Source organism: Saimiri boliviensis, chromosome 4 (assembly GCF_048565385.1).
Source record: "Saimiri boliviensis isolate mSaiBol1 chromosome 4, mSaiBol1.pri, whole genome shotgun sequence".
NCBI lineage: Eukaryota > Metazoa > Chordata > Mammalia > Primates > Cebidae > Saimiri > Saimiri boliviensis.
In genome coordinates, this window is record NC_133452.1 from 85,530,784 (window position 1) to 85,556,543 (window position 25,760).

At 36.9% G+C, this 25,760-nt stretch overlaps 1 protein-coding gene across 3 annotated transcripts in view; it reads left to right on the forward strand.

The window, feature by feature from the left end:
- Positions 1-25,760, forward strand: part of UBE3D (ubiquitin protein ligase E3D) — a 196,214-nt gene that overhangs the window by 96,320 nt on the left and 74,134 nt on the right. For all 3 annotated transcript variants that reach the window (XR_012517254.1, XM_003922977.4, XM_074397770.1), the window contains exon 9: positions 21,599-21,737. Coding sequence is in view for 2 of the 3 variants with exons in the window: in XM_003922977.4 (XP_003923026.1) it covers positions 21,599-21,737 (139 nt within the window). In the remaining variant the exon portion in view is untranslated. The remainder of the gene's footprint in view (positions 1-21,598; positions 21,738-25,760) is intronic.

Genomic DNA, 25,760 nt, shown 5'->3' on the forward strand with positions numbered 1-25,760 from the left:
TATGTACTCCAAGGTTCTGTCACTGAAATTTTACACAATTTTAGAGTTGGGTGGCGATTGCTAGTTAACTGGTCCAAAGTTCAGGGAGGCACTAATGATAATAGTTCTGTAATGGTATAAAAATCACAAAAGATTATCTATTTGATGGTTAAAAAATCATTTAGCAAGTATGTATTAAGCATTTTATCATACTGCAAGATGATGTGCTAGGTACTGGGGCTCTTTTAAAAAGCCGTCTCTGATGTTCCATTGTTTGAACATAAGATTCTGTTCTGCTAGCAATCATTGGCTCACATTTTGAATATACTGTTTCAGTTTTGATTTTCCCAGGTCTTGTAAGGGAGGTGATAAAATGTTAACATTACCTACTATGTATGTTATATTATTCCAACTGATTTAGTTTCCAATTTTATTGGACCTTTCCTGCATAGACTTTTATTCTTCAGAGTAGAGTCAAAATATGTTGAAATGACCTCCTAAAAAAAGAAAGGGAAAATAGATCACCTAGTACAAAATATGTTTTTGCATGCTAGGCTCTGAGGATAAAACGTGGTGTTGAGTAATGTATCAGAACCTTAATGCTATTTGAACATACGGATGGGTGCATTGTGTGTATTTTGTGTATTTAAAATTGAAATTTTTGTTTGAACAGCGTCTTTCATTTGGTGTACTTCATGGTGATTTATCATAATAGACTGATTTAAATCATTTGAAATACCAAGACATATGAATTTTAACAATAACTTCCCCAAGGCTAGAGAAGTCAGCAGGAGCTCAAACTGCTAGGTAGACATTTTTTTTTTCAAACTCATATGCAAGTGTAAAACTTTTATGTGGCTGCTTTAACAAGGCCCTTTGGGACTTATGGTTATTTATCTAAGCTCTTATTAAAAATGAAAACTTTTCTATGTTTAGCCCTGTAAAGCAAACCTGATCCTAACAATACTGTAAGCTGGAAGAATGAACACTGTTCTGCAGACTTCCTTGAAAATAAAGTTAGGAGACTTTGGTGTCCCTGCACTGACGTTATGATAATAGGATAGTGACAGCAAAGCCACTATTTCAAAGTCTCCTTTAATTAGGAAAATTCAGCTCTACCAGTCTTATAATTTAGGCTTTGACATGACTTATTAAAATGACTTCCAGCCCTAGAATCAAGCTGTTTCACTCAGCACTCCAGTATCTCCATTAGCATCAACTTGCCCCTGGACTGTGTTGCCTGGTACAAGATCTGGGAGCACCTTTTCATTTGTGGTATCTGTACTTGTCGAAGTGTCTTTGGCTTCTGCCCTTTCCCACTGAGATGTGAGGCATGAGAGAGAGGTTGTTTCTGAGATTAATGTGCCTGAATCTCTCCGTATATAACCCAGTGGAAGAACTGGAGCTGCTACAGGGAAAATTTTGTAATCTTGAAATGTGTTCAGCATTTTGGTAAGTATATTCAGGTTTGATAAGTCTGGGTCCTGTAGTAATTCTATTTTTAGACAGATCCTGGGAGCTAAGGTTTTTTGTTTTTTTTGTTTTGTTTTTTGAGATGGAGTTTTGCTCTTGTTGCCCAGGCTGGAGTGCAACCTCCACCTCCCAGGTTCAAGCAATTCTCCTGCCTCAGCCTCCTGAGTAGCTGGGATTACAAGCACTTGCCAAAACGCCTGGCTAATTTTTGTATTTTTTAGTAGAGACAGGGTTTTACCTTGTTGGCCAGGCTGATCTCGAACTCCTGACCTCAGGTGATCCACCTGCCTGGCCTCCCAAAGTGCTGGGAGATTTGTAATGCAGTACATTTATGAGGAGTAAGGACATTATGAGAGAATAAAGCAAATGTTACAAAATGAGGATCAATATCTTTTGTACTCATTAAGAGCTTATCAGAGTCAATTTAGCTTTGTTGTATCCAGTCCACTTGGCAAGGATTTTAAGCTGAGACTGTAAATGAATAGATGGGTGAAAAGGTGGATAGAAAGACTGGGTAGAAACTTGGATGTATTGTTAAAGCTAAATAATCATTGTAGGTAATATAATTGTTGGTTAATAGGTTTGTATGCTACAGAAAATTAGACAAATAGGCATCTTTGATAGGGATCATGGTGAAAATGCAACATTTTGAAGACTTTTTTTTTTGAGACAAAGTCCTGCTCTTTTCGCTCAGGCTGGAGTGCAATGGCGCAATCTCGGCTCATTGCAACCTCTGCCTCCCAGGTTCAAGTGATTCTCCTGCCTCAGCCTCCTGAGTAGCTAGGATTACAGGCGCCTGCCACCATGCACCACACCCGGCTTATTTTTGTGCTTTTAGTAGATACAGGGTTTCACCATGTTGGCCAGGCTGGTCTTGAACTCCTGACCTTGTGATCCGCCCACCTCGGCCTCCCAAAGTGCTGGGATTATAGGCGTGAGCCACTGCGCATGGCCTTGAAGACATTTATAAAGTGACTAAAATTGAAAATTCTGTGCCAGAGACCATTTTTGGATTATTTTTAAGGGTCTTACCTTTATCTTCTTTAACCTTAGTAGTACTAGTGTAAGTCATTAGAAATAATATTTCACTTAGTAGAACCTGGAGACTCTGAGTTACCACCTGTTTCAGAGGAAGTGAAAATGCTTTCAAGACAATGGAGGAATAAGTGTAAAGCACACAGATGATGTTTCTAAGTACGGAAGAACAAAACCACCAGTTGGCAATTATGGTTTAGAGTATGATGGAGAAAAAGAGCAAACACCAAGACAGGTGATGATGGCAGAAATATTGGCTGAAGGACAGATGTAGAGGCAATACAAGTATAAAAACTTAAAACAGGTTGGGAGATGTCAGTATGAAGTTTAGGAACTTCTATTCTGAAAGAATCTCAGAGCAGTTGTAAATGGGGAAAAATTGTATGTACACTCAGTTTTTAACTCTTCAACATGAGCAGCTAACAGTTGAATTGCTAGGCACTGTCAGGAATAGAATATTTTAATTTTGGAAAAACCCAACTGTTAAAAACAGCTGTTTGGTCTGATTAGGCTTAAGCTGGCTCTGATTAAGTTGCAAGACCTAATGACAACCATAGCACCAGGCTATTATGGTTCTAAGATTTTATTTTATTGGGCATAACAAAAAATCTGAATGGATATTAGGTTGAATGTTTGGTTAGACACCCACTCTCCAAAGAAGCCACATTACCCGCTTTGTTTCTGCCAAGTGCTAAGGCAAATAACATGGGTTTTTGTTTTTGTTTTTGTTTTAAATTCTATTTGGGCTCTGGGGTACATGTGCACGTCCTGCATCCTGCAGGATTGTTGCATAAGTACATATGTGCCATGGTGGTTTGCTGTTTCCATCTTCCCCCCACAACCATCGCCTACATCAGGCATTTCTCCTGGTGTTATCCCTCTCCATCCTCCCCACCACCCCCATTCTCCCCATCCCCCCTCCCCTCCCCTTCACCAATTCCCGCCCCCCACCCTGCCCCACCTAGCCCTATGAGTGTTGCTGTGCCTAAGTGTTCTCATTGTTCATCACCTGCCTATGAGTGAAAACGTAGCGTTTGGTTTTCTGTTCTTGTAACACGGGCTTTTTTACCTTGTTCCTAGTTAATGGAAATTACCTGAAATAATTTTGTTACCTTTCTTGGATGTGAGCTTTTCTTCCTGGAACTTAAAAAAAAAAATTTCCTGATTCTATTAACATCTCTCTTTATCTCTTAGTAATACTTCTCTTAACAATAGATAATATACCTACTCAGATCACCCCAAATAGTCTGTCATTTGTGTTACTTATTTTGTATTCTTTGTTACCTAAGAATTCTATTAATAGCAGCCACCATATTTGTTAATTTGTAGACATTTTAATATCTACAGCAACGTGACTGATGCTAATGACAAAAATCTTAAATTCCAAATTTAGCACCTTAGGTACCTTTCTTCATGGAGAAGACTACTTTTTAGGTTCGTTTTTTAAAACTTACCTTAATTTAAATAAAAATTAAGTTTACTTGTTAAGATGACTTGGTCAATTTCTCATAAAAAATATGTTAATCCATATTTTAAAGCTTTCAAAGACATTTCATTTTATTTATCTTCAAAACAAAAGTAACTATACTTCGTGTATATCACCAAAATAGTATATATTTCTTGTGAACTATTTGAAACAATACAAGAAAAAATAGAAGAGGGCAAGCAGGAGTTTTATCTTCGTAGCCCACACTGACAACTACTGCTAGTATTTTGGTACTCTTCTTTGCTTGCATCTCTTTATGTACATATACACAGAAGGATATGGCTAGAAAATTTAAGTTTGCCTAAGTTAAGTGTAGTTATATGTGCTGTTCTTTATTTTTTAAAAAACTTATCAAAATATTATGACCATCTTTCCATGTCAGTTAGATCTACAGTCATTTAAGTCTTGAGTTTTAGAGATTTCTTACTTTAAAGCAATTACTTATTTTTATATTTTTACTAGTTTCTAAAACTCAATATTGTAAGTAATTAGGAAGCAAAATTGAAGAAGATGCTTGGGGTCTTAATAAAGAGAACTCAGATATCAAAAGTATAATTTTGCTGCTTTCACTGAAAAATCTATGTGTTTATCTTATTAAACTACAGCAAGTTTATATATTTTAGATACATTTATCAAAATTTGAACAAAAGTGTTTTGGTTATAAGTGATATTTTTGTTAAAGTAAAAAAATAAGCGTTTTTCTTCAGATCAAGAAACGCTATGCTTTCTTCCTATACCCTAGACTCCCCTAGGCTAAAAATTATAAGCTTTCCTCACTTTAACATTAATAAATATTTATCATTATAGTATGAATTGATTCAGAGAATGACAATGTTTTAATATTCACAATACGTTTTTTAAAAAGGACAAGTTTTTTTTTTAAAAGCTCTTTTAACATTGGTAAATTCAAGTGCTTACTTACCTTTTACAGTTTTCTTACAATTACTTTAAAATGTTTCTAGAATATTGATTTCTTGAGTAGTTATATTTAACTCCTTCCCCACCCCCTGCCACACCAAGTGAAACAATCAGCCTTCATTATCCACGGGTTCCTCATCAGAGGATTAGCTAACCACAAATGGAAAATATTCAGGGGTTAAAAAACATTAAAAGAAAACAATACAACGATAAAAAATAATACTAATTTAAAAATTTTAAAATACCATGTAACAACTATTTACATAGCATTTGCATTGTGTTAGGTATTATAAGTAATTTTGAAATGTTTTTTATGGGAGGATATGTGTGGGTTATATGCAAACACTACACCATTTTAAGAGTGTAGTGGACACCATGAATATTGTTATCTTCAGGTGGTGTGTATGTGAGTTGTTGCAGGGGGCATCTCGGAATTACTCCCCTGTAGATACTTAGGGATCACAGTACACAAATACACTGTACAGCATCAGTTCCCCACCTTTTTGGCACCAGGGACCAGTTTTGTGGAAGACAGTTTTTCCACATACCAGGGTGGTGGTGGGGGGATAGTTTGGGGATGATTTGATCACATTACATTTATTGTGCACTTTATTTCTGTTGTAGGTTGGTGCAAAAGTAATTGCAATTTTTGCCATTACTTTTAATGAGAAAAACGGCAATTACTTTTGCATCAGCCTAATATTGTTACATTATAATACATAATGAAATAATTATATGACTCACCATAATGTAGAATCAGTGGGAGCTCTAAGCCTGTTTTCCTACAACTAGACAGTCCCATCTGGGGGTGATGGGAGACTGTGACTGATCATCAGGCGTTAGATTCTTATAAGGACCTCCCAACCTAGATCCCTGACATGCACAGTTCACAATAGGGTTCAGGCTCTTATGAGAATCTAATGCTGCTGCTGATCTGACAGGAGGCAGAGCTCAAGTGGTAATGCAAGTGATGGGGAGTGGCTGTAAATACAGATGAAGCTTCGCTTGCTCTGCTCACTAGCTAGCATTAGTCTGTGGTCCGAGGGTTGGATACCCCTGCTGGACAGGAATGATTACCCACATTGTAAGGGTCTTTTTTGTACCTTGGTACCAAATACTGAGGCTGGCCTCTTCAAAATGAACAGAAGGTAGAATAATAAAATCCGTTTATCAGAGATAGCTCATGTTAAGGGTGTGGTAACAAGGAAGGAGAAGCTAAGAATTTTATTATTTTTAATTAAAAATAGTGACCTTTGGAAGTTTCAGTGAAATTCTTCTTAGGTTTCAAAAGCTGTCATTTAAAAATATTTTGTTTTACCTTGGAAAAACTTAGAAAATATTTTTCTCTTCAACTCAAGATGATCTTCGGGGAGATGCCTTTTAGTGCATAAAACCTTTGAATGAAACTGGAGCATGTTTTCCAGTTTCAGTTTATCAGATCTCTCTACAAGTCAGCTAATGAGTAAATAACAGATATGAAATTTAGGAGACTTTAAGGACTAACCTGGTAGATTTTGTTGGTTATATTTATCTTATCTAGATGTATACAAATCAAATTCTTACAGGATAATAAAATCCAAGTTGGAAGGAATGAATTTTTCTCTATGCCAAATAACTTGGAAATTTATTCTCCTCCCTTACATAAATAGGTGTTTTCCGTGTTGTCTTGTTTTTTGTACTATAACGTGGTGTTATCTTTTATTCAGTCATACAAATTTGGGGATTCCTGAACAAACTTTTACCTGTGCAGAAACAACAGATTTCAGGACATTAGTAGCTTCTCATTTATGTAGCTTCTGAAAATAATTTCATAGCATATTCTTTAAAACAATACTCTTCAACAGATGTGTTTTCAAAGTTAACTGGTAATGATTGTATTTCTATCATAGCTTATTTAAGAGAACAGTTACTTTAGAAGGATAGACTAGGCATGTGTTTCTTTTTAAAAATATAATTTTTGGTTATGTGAATGATTCATTTTCAGATTTCAAAAACAGAAAATGTTTTAAAGTGCGTCATTTCATTTATATTACTTCTTGAAATTACAGCAGTCTGCATCATAAACGGTACAACAAAGAATACCAAACTATATTTTTATGTACTTTTAAATTTGTAGAATTATGTACATTTTTAAGTGTGTAAACTAAAACTAGGGTATTTCCAACATATAGCTTATGCTTTTATGTGATTATTTTTAAGAGCAAACTTAAAATCAACTCTCCTAGAGTTACAATGACATGTGACTTCACAAAAGGTCTAGAGGCTTAAATCTGAGGGCATTTTCCAAAATCAAGTGCTCTTTCACAGGGAGCATGAGATCTTGGTATTTTGATACTAATCTCTTCTCTTGGAGGGACAGACTGCTTAGTCATTAGGATTTATCTTCTAATGGGTCAGAGAAAGTCACTTATGACTTAGGGTTATGAAATTCATTCACTGGTAGCTAAGATACCAATATTGGCCAGGCCTTATTCATCTGAATTGAGTTATACCGTTGCCACCTGCCCTCTTGTGAAGGAACAGTATCTGGGTTTCCAAAGGAAGGGCATCGGAGGATATATTTGGGAAGAGGTGTAAAGGGAAGCCAAAGATACTGAAGATGATGGTACTCTGTGCAGATAGGAATGGAACTCTGTGGTTGGATATGATGCTGACAACCAGAACCCTGTTCTCAAGGCATGGACTGAGAGAGTTGTGCTAGATCATCTCTCTTTTCTGCTGAGACCAGACATGGTTTCATCGTCTGTCTCTGGTCTCACCATCTATTTCAGCACAGTCACTGCCAACCAGTTTGAATTTAAAAATGAAGAGAACCTATTTGTTATACGAGGTCTAGGAAATCATCAAAGAAGAAAACATCAAACATCTTGAATATCTCTAATACAACTCCAAATAAAGCATTTATAAATAAGTAATGCCATTTTATCAATACCGATAATATCCACATTAATAATGTTAACATATTTCCTGACATATCTTTTTAAAATTCTTTCTTGCAAAAATAAGCTAAAAAAAGACATCAAGAGCTATTTATAAAAATAAAAAGGCCACTATACTTATACCTGTAATCCTAGCACTTTGGGAGGCCAAGACAGGAAGATCACCTGAGGCTAGGAGTTCCAGATTAGCCTAGGCAACATAACAAGACCCTGTCCCTAAAAAAAAAAATGGAAGGACGGAAGGAAGGAAGGAGGGAAGGAGGGAGGGAGGGAGGGGAAAAGAAAAGAAAGAAAGAAAAAAAAAATCTTAAATCCTTGCTTTGTACCTACTCATCCTAAACACTTTGTATTCATACTGGCAAAGGCCTTCCACTTTAGGACAGAGTGGGTAATGCTGATTAATGAAAGTGTCAGCTGGCTTGGCCCCTATGAGACAGGGAATCTAGTAATGCCTAGTCTCAGATTTTCTTTTGAGAATGTTATTAGAGTGGACCTAATTAATTATGTCTCAACCCACATACTTTGACTGCCAGTTACTCAGGAGGGTGATTAGAGGATTGGAAATGCATTTCTCAGCCTCCTAAGTTTTTAACTGATTTCCTCTGGTAGTATAATAGAACATAGTAAAAATGTGAGCCAAGAGACCTTCTTTTTGAAAACTCTTCCTGAATGGTTATGTTTATTAATATGCTAACAATTATTATGATATATAATTAGTTAAAAATGGAGCTGTTTAAATTATTTTGTCAAAAAATTGTAAATTAGAAAAAGAGAATTTTGACTGAAAAGCAGTGATCCTTACTCAGGGGTCCACGAATCTTGAAAACATTATACAAAGTGAAAGAAGCCAGACCAAAAAGGCCACATGGTGTATGATTCCATTTATATCAAAGAAGGGAATGAATGGACTTGGAGACAGGGGTGATCTGAGAAACACCCAAAATTATATGCAAAATGTTCTTCGTAAAGATGAATGTTGTTGAGGGGAGAGAGTCCCTAGTTTTAACAACATTGTCATTGAGACCTGTGACCTTCAAAATTGTTTAAAAATCACTACTTGGAAACCTTTTAAAAAATGAAATCTGGGCCGGGCGCGGTGGCTCAAACCTGTAATCCCAGCACTTTGGGAGGCCGAGGCGGGTGGATCATAAGGTCAAGAGATCGAGACCATCCCGGTCAACATAGTGAAACCCCGTCTCTACTAAAAATACAAAAAATTAGCTGGGCATGGTGGCACGTGCTTGTAATCCCAGCTACTCTGGAGGCTGAGGCAGGAGAATTGCCTGAACCCAGGAGGCGGAGGTTGCGGTGAGCCGAGATCGTGCCATTGCACTCCAGCCTGGGTAACAAGAGCGAAACTCTGTCTCAAAAAAAAAAAAAAAAAAAAAAATGAAATCTGTTCTTTGTCCTCTTTTTATAAATTCATAGGAGTTCTTTCTGTCATTAAGGGTTTCTGCTGTCTGCCAGTGATGTAAAATTTTTTTGTTAGCAATACAATTTTTTTTTTCTTTTTCTTTTTCTTTTTCTTTTTCTTTTTTTTTTTTTTTTTGAGGATGGAGTTTCGCTCTTGTTACCCAGGCTGGAGTGCAATGGCGCCATCTTGGCTCACCGCAACCTCCGCCTCCTGGGTTCAGGCAATCTCCTGCCTCAGCCTCCTGAGTAGCTGGGATTACAGGCATGTGCCACCATGCCCAGCTAATTTTTTGTATTTTTAGTAGAGACGGGGTTTCACCATGTTGACCAGGATGGTCTCGATCTCTTGACCTCATGATCCACCCGCCTCGGCCTCCCAAAGTGCTGGGATTACAGGCATGAGCCACTGCGCCCGGCTAGCAATACAATTTTTAAAAATTATAAAACCCGTGTAGATTATGGGTTTGTAGTCGTTTTTTAAGATTTTTTTTAGCACAATTTATTTTATTTTTACATATAAGCCTGTAATACATCTTGAATTTATATTTTGAAATGATACAGGTATTTAAATTTATTTTCTTCCAGATGAGCAGTTATTTGAACTATCACTCTTAATAAATAATCAATTTTTCTGTCCTTAAATTGTAATAGTATATCATGAGTAAATACCAAAGAAATATGTTACATTTCAGTAGGGTCTACTTTTGCATTTTGTGTTTTGTTCCATGAATCTATTTGTCTGCCTCTATATCAACACCATGTTAACTTGATTACATTGGTTTTATTTTATGTTTTACTCCTGAAAGCAAGTATGCCTATCAGCGTTCTTTTTTCTGTGGTCATTTTCAAACATTTATTCTTACAAGTAATATTATTTTATCCAGTTCTGATGAAAACCAACCCCTTTGGGATTCTAACTGAAATTGCAATTAAATTAAAATATAAGTTTTGGGACCACTGACACTTTATGATTTAAATATATCTTTCTATTCTTTCATGTCTTGTTTTATGTTCTTGAATAAGGTTACACAGTTTAATTTCTGCAGGCCCTTTGTATTTTTTAATTTTTGTTTTGCTTTTAGAGAGTTTGTTTTGCTTTTAGAGAGGGTCCACTCTGTTGCTCGGTGTGGAGTGCAGTGAGATGATCTTGGCTCACTGCAACCTCTACCCTCTGGGCTCAAGGGGTCCTCCTACCTCAGCCTCCCAAGTAGCTGAGCCCACAGGTGTATGCCACCATGCCAGGCTATTTTTTTGTATTTTTAATAGAGACGGGCTTTCACTATGTTCTCAGGCTGGTTTGAAACTCCTGAGCTCAAGTGATCCGCCCACCTCAGCCTCCTAAAGTGCTGGGATTAGAGACATGAGCCACTGCACTGGCCTGTTTCTAAGTATTTTTATAATGATGTTCTTATTGTAAAAGAGGAATGTTTTTCCCTGTTATTTTTAGGCTCACTTCCACCCCAACCTACCTCATCCCTACCTCTGCCCTAGGGAATAGAGATTCTTGCTTTTTACATAGTTATCTTGGCCACATTTTTTAAACTCTTGTTAACATAGCCTCTCAGGCCTTCTAGGTAAAACAGTCATATCACCAGGGGAAAAGGGGATTAATTTTAACATCTCCTTTGCAAGAAAATGTTAATCAATAATGACAGTGACCACTCCTGTCTACTTCCTGATTTGAATTACAATAATCGCATGTTTTGCCATTTATAATTTGATTTTACATATTACTTACAAACTGATGAGAACAGGCCTAATAATTAAGGCTACTGATGGCATTCCTGAAGCTGTACAGTGAAGCACCTCTGCAACTGACTCAACAAAATTTAAAAATAAGATAAAATTTTTAAAATGCAATTCACAGAAAGCAAATCCAAGCAGCCAACAAATATATGAAAAGAAACTCAAGTTCGTTAGTATTAAGCAAGTATAAACCAGATGAATAGCACAGAATAAATTTACTTCCATCAAACTTTAAAAATTTCAACTGTTAGTTCATTGTTGGAGAAAGTATGAGGCAAAAAGTACTCTCATGACTGGTTGTGGAAATGTGAATTGGCACAGACTTTCCAGAAATATCTATTAAAATTAAAAAATGCATATATACCTCAATCTGATATTACCACTCTTGAAACTCTATTCCTAACAAATGAAGTACCAGAATGTAAGGAAATATAAGCAAGGACATTATTGTAGCATTGTTCATAGCAGCGAGTGAAAACTGGGAGCAAAGATAACTAAGGTACAGTTTTTAGACACACATACCTTGACATGTTATATAGCCATTGAAGAGAGTGAATTAGTAGTGCCATAGCAGTTGATTTGAGGGCAGAGAGTGGCCAGTGGAAGTGAGAGATCAATGATGGGGAGGGGGGAGGGCAGGGGAAACAGGAGAGGTGAGGGAGGGTAAAAAGGGGAGAATCAGTACAATATGAGATTTGGCAAATATTTCTTAAACAGGACACCAAAAATGGTAAACTTTTAAAATGCAAAAAGCTTGATTACATTAAAATTAAGAACATTTTAAGCATGTGCTTATCCTATCGCCCAGCAATTGGATTTTGGGGGCTTTTATCTTGGAGAAATGAAAACTTAATGTTCACCCTAAAACTTGTACACAAATGTTCATAGCAGCTCATAGCTAGTATTTATAATAGCCCCAAACTGAAATCGGCCCAAATGTCCTTCAGTAGATGAATGGATAAACAACTGTGATTATAGTCCATGGATATTTATTCAGTTTATAAAAAGGAATGAAAGCTGGATATGGAGTGGAGTAACCTGTAATTGCACCAATTTTGGAGACTGAGGCAAGAGGATTGCTTGAGGCCAGGAGTTTGAAACCAGCCTCAGCAATATATAGATCCATCTCTTAAATTTTAAAAAATAAAAGCCTGGTGTAGCAGCACATGCCTCTAGAACCAGTTTCTTAGGAGGTTGAGGTGGTAGGATCACTTGAACCCAGAAATTCAAAGCTACAGGTGAGCTATGATCATGCCACTGCACTCCAGCCTAGGTGACAGAGCAGGACCCCATCTCTTTTAAAAAAGGAGAAAATAAATAAACTATTGATACAGTTATTTGGATGAATCCTAAGGGAATTATGCTAAGTCAAAAAAAAAAGATACATATGATATGATTCTACTTATGTAACATTCTTGAAATAACAAAATTACTGAGATGAAGAACAGATTAGTGGTTGCCATGGGTAGGGAGTAGAGGAGATGGGGAAGGGAGGTGGCCATGCCTCTAAAGAGTTACCTTAAGAGATCCTTGTCATGGATCAGTGGTTCAGTGTTAATGTGGTCACACAAATCTGTACATGTAAAAAAAAAATTGCCTAGAAGTAAATACACATAGAAACACACAAATGAATGCATGTTTAAACATGATGTTTAAAAAAGGTTGGTGATTTATATCAGTGTTGATGTAGTTATCCAGAATGTTACCATTGGGGAAGCTGGGTGAAGGATAGACAGCATCACTGTATTTATTACAAATGCATGTGACACTACAATTATCTCAGAAAAAAAAGTGGGAAGAAATGGTTTAAATATTTAAAATGGAAAAAGTGAAGGACAAGGGAGAGCAAATGCCAGCTTGACAGAGTAAATCATTTGGAGCTTGATTTTCCCATTTGAGTCAGGGAATGGAAATAAAAGATTAATAAAGTAAAAATAAACATGTAAAAAATATTTTTAAGGTAGTGAACTACATGGTATAGAGGCCAATTTGTCTCACATTTTGATTGCAAGTAAAAATTTTCTAGAATTAAGTACAATTGCAACCATAATGTGTTTGAGATTATGTTGGGAATATTTACTCTTTTTGCTAGTTTACTGTTACGTAATTAAATCAGTGCATTCAACATTCTTCCATCTTGATAAGAAAGAGCGAAATAGATCTATAGGTATCCTTAGAGCTGACTTAATTTTTCTACAAATTTCTTTTTTGTTATATTTAAATGTAATATACATACCATAAAATCCTCTCTTTTAAAGGGTACAATTCAGTGGTTTTTAAGTATATTCACAAGGTTGTGCCACTGTCATTATCCAGTTTCAGAATATTTCCATCACCCCAAAATGAAACTCCACCCACTAGCAGTCACTCCCCATTCCTCCTTCCAGCCCCTGACAACCCCTAATCTGCTTTCTGTCTTTATGGATTTGCCTATTTTGAGCATTTTATATAAATGGAATCATACAACATGTGGCATATAGATTAGGAATATCTTAAAGGACAAACCAATCAGTTGCAGTACGTGGATCTTATTTAGTCCAAACTCAAACTGTAAAAAAATTAATGAGTCAGTTGAGGATATTTGAACACTAACTACAGACTTGATGTGAAAGAACTGTTACTTTTTTCAAAGTGTAATGAATTGTATTATGGGTATTCTTTTTTAAAGAATTTATCTTTAAATTATTTCCTCATGAAATGGATGATATGTTGTCTGGGATTTCCTCCAAAATAATTCAGAGGGGTTATGGGGCAGTGTGTGGGGATACAAATAAAACAAAATTGGGCATGTGAGAATGATGGCTTAAAGCTGGGTCTTGGGTACATGGGGTTTATTATACTTTTTTTCTCTCTTATTTTCGTATATTTTCATAATGAAAAGTTTTTATTAAATTTAAAGAAGTAGCTGGCCTCTTTAGATGGACTTGTAATTATTATGTTCTTAATGAGATCACTTCTAATTATGAAGTTTCTGGCAGGTTTGTTTGTAGCATGGATTCTCATCTTTAATGAAAGTGTTCTCAGTCTAATTTCTGCATTCTCTGTAACTGGTGTCTTGCAATGATACAGGCATTTGTAAAAGACAAAATTTCTTACTTTTTGGCGTAAAGTAATACATTTAATTTTGAGACTGCCTTATTAGTATCTTATTTAAATGAGAGCCATTTTCCCTGTGCTTTCTGATGTGTGGGAGATTTGACTTGACAGGATTACAGGTCATATGGGCAAAGTTTGAAAGGTATAGCATTCAGGAACTGTGTACTTAAATTCTCTCAAGATCCCTTTCATTCAAAGAGAATTAAAGACCAGTTTTGGCATTTGTGATTTTAAAGGGTCAAATTTTTCTTCTGTAATTTTCAAGAAAGATTTTCTTGTAGATACTGTTCATTACTTAATGAACTTTATTTAGATAAACAGTAGTTGGTATATGCATGTTTTCAGGGTGGATTTTTATTGAATTAATGCTTTTGAAATATTTTAAGTATAATGCAGTCAATATGGCTAATCAGAACAGATATTCCAATACATTGAGTTGTTTTAAAATATTGTATTCCTGAGTGACTTATAAGAATTTAAAAATTTTGCTGATGTATTCAATAGGTCAATGTTTATAAAAATGTTATTACTAAGTTGTCATTTGCTTATTTTGCTAGTTTGAGAGCTTAAATTGATGGACGTATCATTGATACAGCTTTGAAATTGAATATCTAAAATCTGTAGGTATAAACAACATAATATTTCAGTATCTTTAGTAGGCTCTTTGCTCTCTTAAGTTCTTCTAGGGTTGACGAGTTCAAATTATCTACTAAAATATGAGAAACTAGGTGTAAGTTATTTTTATCTTGAGCTGTCTCATACATATCATTTTTTTCTTCTCTACACAATAATATGTTGGATTCCTTTTAAATGTTTTAATTTTGGTAACGTTATATCATTTCTATTTGTCATTTTAACCTGTGTTATATTAAGTGACCTCCATGTTTCCTAGAAGACTATATCACCTTTCTATTTAGTCAGGTTCTTTTCTTGATATTGATTGGTTTGATTCATTCTCAATTTCACCAGTTTTGTTAGAAGTGATAGAAAGTGACTTTTTTCCCCCTTCTCAATGCCTCTTTCAAAGCAGATAGGCCATAGTGATTTCTCTAGGGAATTTTGACAAGGCAAGGTTTAGAAATAAGAATAGTGTGTCCTCTACTTTTATTTTGGTCTTTTAGACTAAGATCATCTGGCTGTCAGTTCTGGTCTCCTAGGAAAGCTTTTCCTCTCTCAGTACTTAAAAGTCACGGAAGTAAGTTTTAACTGATGTCCGATTCATTATTCCCTTTGAAGTATCTTTCTTATTGACTTATGGTGAATGATTACTGATTTAGGTACAATGATCTATGATATCTTTGTAGGAAATACCAGAAATATTCCAGATTCTGCCCAATGGTTCTTAAAATGCTTGTATCAACAGACATTTGTATTGCTGTGTGTGATGGTTAATACTGAGTGTCAACTTGATCAGGTTGAAGGATGCAAGCTATTGATCCTGGGGGTGTCTGTGAAGGTGTTACCAAAGGAGATTAACATTTGATTCAGTGGGCTGGGAAAGGCAGACCCACCCTTAATCTGGGTGGGCACCATCTAGTCAGTTGCCAGCTCAGTCAGTATATAAAGCAGGCAGAAAAAATGGTGAAAAGGCTGGACTGACTTAGCCTCCCAGCCTACATCCTTCTCCCATGTTGGATGCTTCCTGTTCTCAAACATTGAACTCCGTATTCTTCGGCTTTGGGACTGGTGCTGGCTTCCTTGCACCTCAGCTTGCAGGCAGCCTATTGTGGGACCTTGTGATTGTGTGAGTTAATACTCATTAATAAAATCCCATATATCTTATTTTGTTTCTCTAGAGAACTCTGACTAATGTAATATGTGAGTTATGGGCAGAGTTGCAAGTAACACCCCTGGCTTTGTCAATATATGTCCTAAATTCTACATAATGAGTTTGGTGATTGTTTTAGGATATACAGTATTGATTTAGTATGCAAGCCATTTCTTCCTCTTTCTATTTTGTTCTCTTTTATTTATTCCTAAATGGAAAACAAACAAATAAAAAACAAAACAAAACAAAATGAAAACTTTACCTGAAGTTTTGAGGGAAAGTCACCTGTAATACTTACTTTCCTAAACAATTTCATTTTTTATTTGTTACTTTCTCTGTTCATATGTATGAATGCTTCCTGTGATTAAAGTAATATTTTATGTGTTTTTACAGAGAAATAATTTACAGAGAAATTTTATAAATTACAACATTAGAAATAAATCCTGAGACTCATGAAAAACATCCTGTGGGAATAGAAAGAGCAGGATGAAAATTAGGAATTTGAGCTATATTAGACCCAAATAATTTGAAGAATCTTATTTTTGAGTAAATAAGATTCTTCAAATTTACTCAAAAATAAGATTCTTCAAATTATTTTAAAATACGTGTTTTAAGATACCTAGAACTTATCCTATCACTTGCCTGTGAGGTTTTTAATATCTTTGGGTGGAATTAAATAATGCCTAATATGCTTTTTGCCTTGTTCATAGTATATTAAAAAGAATGAGATTTAGATGGTAAAGGTCATACTTGAGGTTTTTTTCCTATCATATGTTGACTCTGTGATCAAGATAACACTCTTTTCCTTTATGGACTTCAATGAGAATAAAAATTGTTAAATCATAGAATATTTTAAGGATTAAATTTAAAATGCCAATATTGGATTCACATACCATGCAAATGTCTATAATTACATCGAGATAAGGGTAACTAATATGAGAACTAATTGTATCTTTTTTGTGACTGTGGTTATCATTAGTGTAACAATGTCCTTTTGTATAAATTTTGATAGTTTGATACATTGGACAGGTTTGTGTACCTGACTCCAAGGTCCTGTGAGGAAATTAGGCTCCAGAGTCCTTGTCCATGACACTCTCTGGTGAGTGATAAGGAGGTGCAAATGTGTTTTTATTTCTGTTTGAGTGTCGTTTTTTTGACAGGTCGTACCATAGCCATTTAATAGCATGTTGAAACTTTTATGAAGCATTTAAAATTTCTTTTGTCTGAACCAGAAATCACATCAACAGCATAAGATTAACTTGTTTCCGATTTTACAGATAACACTTGAAAACTAAAAGTGTAAAGAAAAAATGTAAAAGTCAGATTTTTATTTCCTTGTAATGGAAATAACCATGAATGTATTGCCTCCTAATCTATTTTTCTCACCACATGGTTATTATTTTCGCTTACTCTAACATAAGTGTTTTTCAATGTCTGTCTTACTACCGTTCCTAGTCAAGTTTTGAAGTAAACACACACGCACATGCACACACATAAATTAGCATCTTAAAAAGAATAAAATAAGATGAAAATACTTGCAGAAGAAATAGGCATTAGCAGATTCAGCAATTAAAGTCCTACTTATAGTTTGTCTGGAGAGGATAATAACATATATAGTGTCCTCAGCAGTCAGTGTGGTGTGGTGTGAATAGCACAGGCTTTGCATTCAAGCTGACCTGACTGAATCCTAGTCCCACTACTTACTAACTACCTGATGTTGGACAATAACTTAACCTCTCTCACCTTTGGTTTCTTATCTTTAAAATGGGGTGAATGATGCCTGTGCTTCAGGGCTGCTTTAGGATTAGAGAAACAAATATAACTAAAGTGCCTTACCTGGTGTCTGGATATGTTAGGCATAGGATAAATGATAGTCAGAAGAAACCTAAGGCCCTAGGCTTACACAACTGAAGTAATTTTGTAAAAATTAAAGGCGACCATGTTATACCCATAATTAACTAAGTAGCTATGACTTCAAAATATTTATTTGCATTATTTACCACTTTTCCTTTCTCTTGCAAATATATGACTGCCCAAAGAGGAATGGAAAATGATGAAAAAGTGACTGTCTGAAATGCTTTCTACTCTGGCAGGCCGTGGTCCAGGCTACACTGTTTACCTCATTTCAGGAAGGACCAAAGCATTATGGGTCTGGAGTAGGTCTTAGAGATTCACTGATGAGTTCCCACCTAACATTCACAATCCAGGGCAAGATATTCAATTTAGAAAAAGCAAAAACCTTTCCACCACACTTTTTTAAAAAATTCAGAATGAAGGTAGCTGAAGTGAACTCTATTGTGGGTGGCAGGAGTTGGGGTCAGGGGTATAAATTCTGAAAACTTGAGTTGTTTTATTGAACATACAAATGTCAGGAAAAAAAATTAAAAAGGTATTTCTTTTAGCCAGTAAGAGGTTAATAACTGATTATAACTGCAGAAAAGCAACATTGGGCAACTTTTTAATATTTACTTTCAAATAAGATGAGAAAATTAGAGGAAATCACTTGTTTCTGATATGGAAAGAATTAGAGACATAGACCTATCCCAAATAAGAACACTTGTAAGGCATTTGTAAGTGATATAAGTATGGAAGTGTATTTAAATATACTAGTATGTAAGTGATACAAGTATGGTTATTAGGCAAGTTCTTATAAAGGAAACAGGACAATATCGCTAAGGAAATGATATGTAAGTGGATCTTGTAGGATGAATAGAAATTCACCAGCAAAGGTAACTGCCTTCTAGGCCCAGTTAACTGTGTATGTAAGACAACAGTGGATTATGGGGAGCATGAGGGAGGGGTGGAGAGTGAGCTTAGAGCCACTGCTCTAGTACTAAGTTTGAATTATGGAAAATACAGCAATATTTTAATTTTCATTGCAGAGAAATGTTGAGAATGGTATATAATGAGGAAAAGCAAAAAGAATAGGAGAGCCAATCAATCAATATAAGATAATTTTTAAAACACAGAAAAGACATACTTAAATGTGCCTTTGCCTATGAAAGGGTGAAGGACATGCCATCCCAAAATATGTCAGATTGATATATTGATTATTTCGAGGTGAAAACTTTGGGGAAATTGGAATTTCATGAGGCTGTATACACAGAATGCCTTTCTGAGCCAGGAGTTCCAGTACACAGAAGAGACACTGGATGAAATTGCCAAGATGATGGTGTATGTCCCCAAGGAGGAACAGTTCTTTTCTTCCCAGGGCTGCAAATCTGTTTCCCAGAGGATTAACTACTTCTATCATGAAGGCTAGATAAAGACTTCCTGGAGCTGCCTTTCTTCCACTATCAGGATTCTGGGACCTGTAGGAGAACCCTGTTTGCAACTGTGAGGTGTTTGAGGGGTGTGGACTGGCATTCAGCAGTCACTAACACAAAACTGGTGTGTAAAAGGCAGGCCTTACATTAGAAACAGTGCCAATCCTTTTTTGTTTTTTGTTGTTTTTTTTTTTTTTTGAGGTCCCACCGAAATAGAAACTTGGATCTCTGGATTCAAAGAAACAGAGCCAATTCTTAAGATCACTTGGTGCTTAAAGACATGCATTCCAAAGCGGAACGTGGTTGAAGAAAGTGGGCCAGGTGGTTGAAGAAAGCCATGTGGGAGCTCAAGAAATCCCAAGAGCTTATGATGATGCTGCAGATGGTCTCTTTAGCATCTCAGCTCTTCTGCAAGGAAAGGCTTGGGTGTTATGCCTCAGAGGCTATAGAGTCCTTGGGTTACAGAGCAGATGCGAATGAAGTTTTGTGACCCAGCAGTGGAGAGTACATTCTAGGTTTGCTGGCTGGTGGGCTTTCTAATTGGTGCTCCCAGAGGAAAGCTGAGCTGTTTCTGTTGTGAATGGATCAGCAAAGAGCCTAAGGCTAAAGGAAAAAGTGCACGGAGGAAAATATTTTATAGATCAGGTCAATGTAGGCCAAGACTTAGTATACAGATTTTGGAGGGAGAGGGGGAACCTTGTAAAACAATTAGGGATCTTGAGATGTTATATGTAAAGATTAAAATTTTCTATTCTTAAAAAAAGAAGAAGAAAGGGTAAGCTATGTCTTTTCCTGTGTGCAGCGATCAAGATTCCTCTGGGAGGGGCACCCTCTCCATACCAGGGTGACAAAACAGCGATTATCACTGGAGTTGGAATTGGAGGCTGCAATGGAACTGAATAAACATATTTACATTGCCTTCCATCTGCTTTACATACCCCCACCATATATTTCTGGTGACTCCCCTGGAAAATTTACTTCCTCTAGCCAGATTTTCTTTGTCCTGTCATTTTCCTCATATTTATCACTCTGTGCCTAAAAGTATAAAAACATCTTGGTTTGGCCACTTCTTTGGACTTCACTTACTTGTAAAATCCCCATATACATGTAAAACTAATAAAATTTGTAGACTTTTCTCTTGTTAATCTGCCTGGTGTCAGTTTGGCTCCCAGATCCAACTGAAGAGCCTACCAAGAGCTGAAAGGGGGTTGGAGGTGATCTTTTACTCCCCCACACCAAAATTCAACCATTTTCAGGAATATGACCAGTGTTTTATTCTCTTCCAACTTCTTGGCCACTGCTTCAAAGGAGAGTGAACTCCATCACCCCACGTCAGAAATGTATCAGCATAATAAGTAACCTGATTGATAAAACATCAAAACTAGTTGTCATGACTTGTTCTCTAAAGTGTTAAAAATCCATTATGCCCCGAACCACTGATTCTCTCTAAGTTTCCATTATTCACCACTGATTTGGTTAAAGATCGCTTTGTAGAGAGAAGCTTATAGAAGTGGCAAAAAATACATATATATTTATATAAATAAACATAAATTATATACATATTTCTTTAAAATTAGTGATAAGAGACACTTTGGTTGCAGATCAGACAGGAAATAAGTAAATAGAAAAATTGAAAACCTAAAGCTCATGCTGTTCTCATTACTTTATTTTTTCATAATCACTTCTTGACATTTCCCTTTAGCGTAAGCACTAGATGCGGAGCCAGGAAGCCAGGATTCTAGAGCCAGCCATATTGGTTTCTACACATCTGTCTCATCTCAGACACATCCCTTTACTTCTCGAGCCCTTGGTTTCCTGATCTCTCAAATGAAAGGATTTTCAAATAGGTTCTGCAGGATATGGGAGAGATACTTCAAGGGCCACTCTGGAAGATGAAGGGAGGCCTCCTGCCAACCTTTCCCCTTCAGACAGAACAGCTTCGCTTTCATTTGTATTATAAGTTGGGGCTGTCACAAGATTTTTTTTGACAAAAGGATTCTGTCACTTTTTTAAAGTTTGAAAATCACTGAGCTAAATGTTCCGTAAGGGCCTATCCGGCCCAGAAACAATTTTCATAGCTGTAGATTGGGGATAACAATAGTTCCTTCTCTTAGGTTTCTATGGGGTATACAAGATATTACATGTAGAACAGGGCATAGAATGTAGGAAGCATTCAGTGTGTTAGCCGTTAATCTCTGCCGCCCCTTCCCCCAGCAGGTCCCACACAACTAAGACTGCATTTGTGACTGTATACTTTAGAGTATGAAATGATGGCCTGAAAAATTGCCTGATCCATCTGCTTTATATCAACACCACCATAAAAATGTCTTGGGCTTGTTCTCTGTGAATTTTTAATATAGTTTATTTCTAGTTTTTGTACTTTGCCTTTTTCTCTCACAATTAAGTTTTCTTTTGTATCAGATTTTTAAAATAATTTTGATAATGCATTTTTGAAAGTTAATATATTCTTATGTTCCAGACTTCTCAGCTCGTGGGAAAGTGACATCAGCGTCCACCCCCTAACCCTGCCCTCTGCAACCTGCTTGGAGCTGCTTTTGATATTATTGAAGAGTAATGCCAATCTGCCTTTGTCCCTTCGCCATATGAATTCCTTTCAGGTGAGCAATGGCTTCTTTTCTAGGCTGTGATTTCTCAGTTTTACTTGGAAGTATTTTTCAAGGACCCTCTGTTTCACAGGAGATAGCCCATGGAATTCCCCAGTTTCAAATCATAACAGTAAGCATAATGCATGTATTGCTTTGTCCATCTGTTTTTTTGTTTGTTTGTTTTTTGGAGGCAGAGACTCACTCTGTTGCCCAGGCTGGAGTAAAGTGGTGCGATCTCGGCTGACCGCAGCCTCATCTCCAAGGTTGAAGTGGCTCTTGTGCCTCAGCCTCCCGAGTAGCTGGGACTACAGGTGCATGCCACCACACCGGGCTAATTTTTTGTAGAAACAGGCTTTCACTGTGTTGCCCAGGCTGGCCTCAAACTTCTGAGCTCAGGCAGTTGGCCTGCCTCAGCTTCCCAAAGTGTTGGGATTACTGGCGTGAGCCACCATGCCTGGGCTTTGTCTATCTCTTTTTAAATAAATGAACAAACAGAGGCTTAGAATTGACTAGGTAATTATCTAGTCATAGCTGAACCCACAGCTCTATAACTCCAGGCTTTGTTCTTCCGGCTCCCATCTTGCCTCTGAGAAATGTCAAGAAGATCCGGCAGATACTTGTGAATGCCAACTCCTTTCTCCCAACTTTGCACGAGACCCAGGAATCTAAACCATTATGAGTGGCTTTGCTGCTGTTAGCCTGAAGTCAGATTGCCAAGTGGATGTTTAACAGGATTGGTCTGTTTAACAGGGTTCTACTGTCTGAGCCATTTCCCTCTCTCCTTAGCCTTCTCCCTTATCACTTCCCTATTGCCCTGGATATTTATTTGTTCCCATAGTCTAACTCAGTGCTGCAAATACAGACTGGCCAGCAAGATGAGCATGAAGAGACCTCCTACCACCCTCACAGTCAGCTAATTGTCAAATGGGGTGGCAAATGAGAATTAGGATGTTAACTCGTGGCTTAAGTAGTGGCCTTATCACTACCACATGTAATTGGACTTATCTGTGACTCTTGACAATGGAAAAATACTCAGGAGCTCTCTGATGCTGGTGGGAATACAACGTATATTGCTGAGAAATAAATAAACATGGGTTATTTCTACTTCTGAAGGATTGTTGTATCCTAAGAAAACTTCAGGAACGTTGCATATTGCTTGGTACCTCTGTTACGTGGGAAAACAAGATGTGGATTTTCCTATCTCAAGAAATCGAGAGAAAATAACTGATCCAATCTTACTTACATTCTTCTCCTCTTGGAAATCTGTTACATGGATTTTCTCTGTGATGTTATTCCTCTTTCTGGGCCTCAGGCACTCATAGAGTACAGTCTTTGGCCTTAGCATGGCTGTTTGTATTTACTGTCCGTTGGTCAACTCCAATCCTGGTCTCTCAAAGGGACCTTAAAGAACGTCTTCTCGTTTTTTAGGAGAGGAAATTGCCACCTGGAGCATGGAGTGAATTGGCTAGGGAACACTCAGTGGGTCAGAGACCAAACTGGACTCACTCGCCAGGGTTACTCCATTTGCCACTAACTGCAGTGCCCACTAAGGTCCTGGCAGTGGCCAGGTGTGAATGGTAGGTGGATGCAGGTTGTTAGATCCCCTAAGGGAATGTCAACAGCCTCTCCTTATTTTCCAGTAGTTTGTATTTATATATTTGTATACTGCCTTAAACTAGATATGATTTAAAATTCTATATATCCATATTTCTTTAAGTTCTGCTCATGGTATTGAATAATGCAAAAAGTTTGTATAGGCCCACAAACGTTCATGGAGAAAGAGACAAGAAACTTAACAGTGGTTATCTTTGAGGAGTGAAGCTGAAAAACAATAATTTTTTATTTCACTCCTTCCTTCATGTACTATTTGAAATTTTCATGCCATGGGTGAGTGTGTAGCAAGAGAAATGACTCTGACTTCAAGGATTTTATGGCATATTGGGGAAATAGGACAGTCATCCATGTATGATTTAACTTGAGAGTAATTTTATTACAACGTAGCCTCAACACATTCTTAAAGAAATTAAAGGTAAAAAAGTAATCTAAACCAAGTATTGGAGGTTTGAGAGGAAAACTAATTTTATATTTCTTCCCCATGAGACCCTGGAGGCCTTGCCCGCTTTAAGGATGTCATCTCAGTCTCATGGAAACACAGGTGCATGAAGCCTGGCCTGCAACTGGCAACAATAGTGTGGTCTTAGCACCTTTAATTAGAGGAGCTCTTAGAGTGGTCTGAATGTTAATTGCTCAATGCCCTTTTCTATTGGTGATTGTACTTCATGTGGCTTTAGTCCATTTGTTCAGTATTATTGTCAGAAACACACATGCTTTCCCAGATTCACAAATAGAAAATTTTGAGAATCTTACAAAGTGTCTACTAAAGTTTGTTCCCTGCTGTCACGCCTGGAAAGATGTATTCTCATAAGGAACGTACCAGGAATCATCTTCCCTATGCAGGTCTTCACTCCAAGATGAAGGATCAGTGAAAATGGGGAAACTGTCTGTCAGGATTAGAAAGAGATACTCTGCTTTTTCATCTTTGTAACTCCCACGTCATCATTTATTATAATGACAAGGAATGGGGCTTCTAATCTTGCCTGTGTTTAGGATTTATTTTTTTAATTGGAAACTCACTTTCATGCACATTTTTTAAAGAGCTGTATTGGCAAGAGCTATATAAAATAGCTATCTAAAATAACAGAATGACACTTGTTAAAGATATCTTTACATTTCCAATTCTCTTACTTTTCTGGCTGAGTCACTGTGAGCAGTGCTTCTTTTTCTGTAAAACTGTCATTTTAGAACTCACTTGGTGCTTCTGCTTGAGATGTTACCACTGCTGAATCTCAAAAGGAAGGGTTTATCTTGTTAATTAAAACCATTAGCATATATGATATTCTAACTTCTTAAATTACACTTTAACATTTCTCTCAGGCCAACAGGGACCTTTTTTGGTGGTTTTGTTATAGCATCCACTCTGTTACAGTACTTTAATATTTCTAATGTAATTATAAGCCAACAAAATGTAGGATTTGGTTGAAATTCACTGACATATTGCTAAGCATATACTATAGTTGTTGCAGTGATCCGAAGAAGATGGATGGACTTATCATTCCTTATTATGTCACTTCCTGCTTAAAATTCTTCCATCATATCCTGCTGCAATGAAAATAAAATCCAAACTCTTTATCTTGGCCAATAAAGCCAGGGAGCATCTTGGCCCTGCCTTCCTTTCTGACCTAATCTCTGGCTCTCTCACTGTTACTCTGCTCCAGGCACACTGGCCATGTCTCCCTGTCCTTGTCATGAACTGCTTCTGGCTGTAGGATCTGTGCACTGGCTGTTTTCTCTGCTACTGGGAGAACACGCTGCACCAGGTTTTTTGCATGGCCAGCTGCTGCTTGTCGTTCAGGTCTCAGTTCAGGTATCTCCTCTGAGGAGAGGCCCAACCTGACCCTCCTTCTTCACATCATCATTACTCTGTAACCTTACCTTTTTAATTGTCTTCATAGTACTTTCCACTATCTGATCTTGTTCATTAATTTGTTTGTCTTTTTCTTCTACTAAAATACGTGTTGAATGAATGAGTGGGGGAATGTCTGTTTTTGTTCAATAATGTGCCAGTAGAACTTAGTATAGTACCTTGATGTAGGAGGAAGTTAATAAATATTGGATGGTTGGCCAGATGGCTGGATGGGTGGATGAAGGCACAATTAAAATGCAGATGAACACAGCCATGTGACATTCCAGAAATCTAAAATACTAAACTGGGTTACACAGAGGTATGTGCAGTATACACTCAGTGCAGAAGCCCCAGCCCGTTCTCTGCTGGGACAGTGCTAGACTCAACAGATAAGGTCTGGATTTGATACATGTCAACAAAGTTGAGCTCAGATGGGTATCCACATTGAAATACAACCTGGTACTTTGTACAGATAAGATGGGGCTGTCTAGGTACTGGAGACCACAGTACCATAGTAGGGGAAATGGGAATGATGCCCGTGTTTTTATTCCAGAAACCAAGGCAGGGGGCAT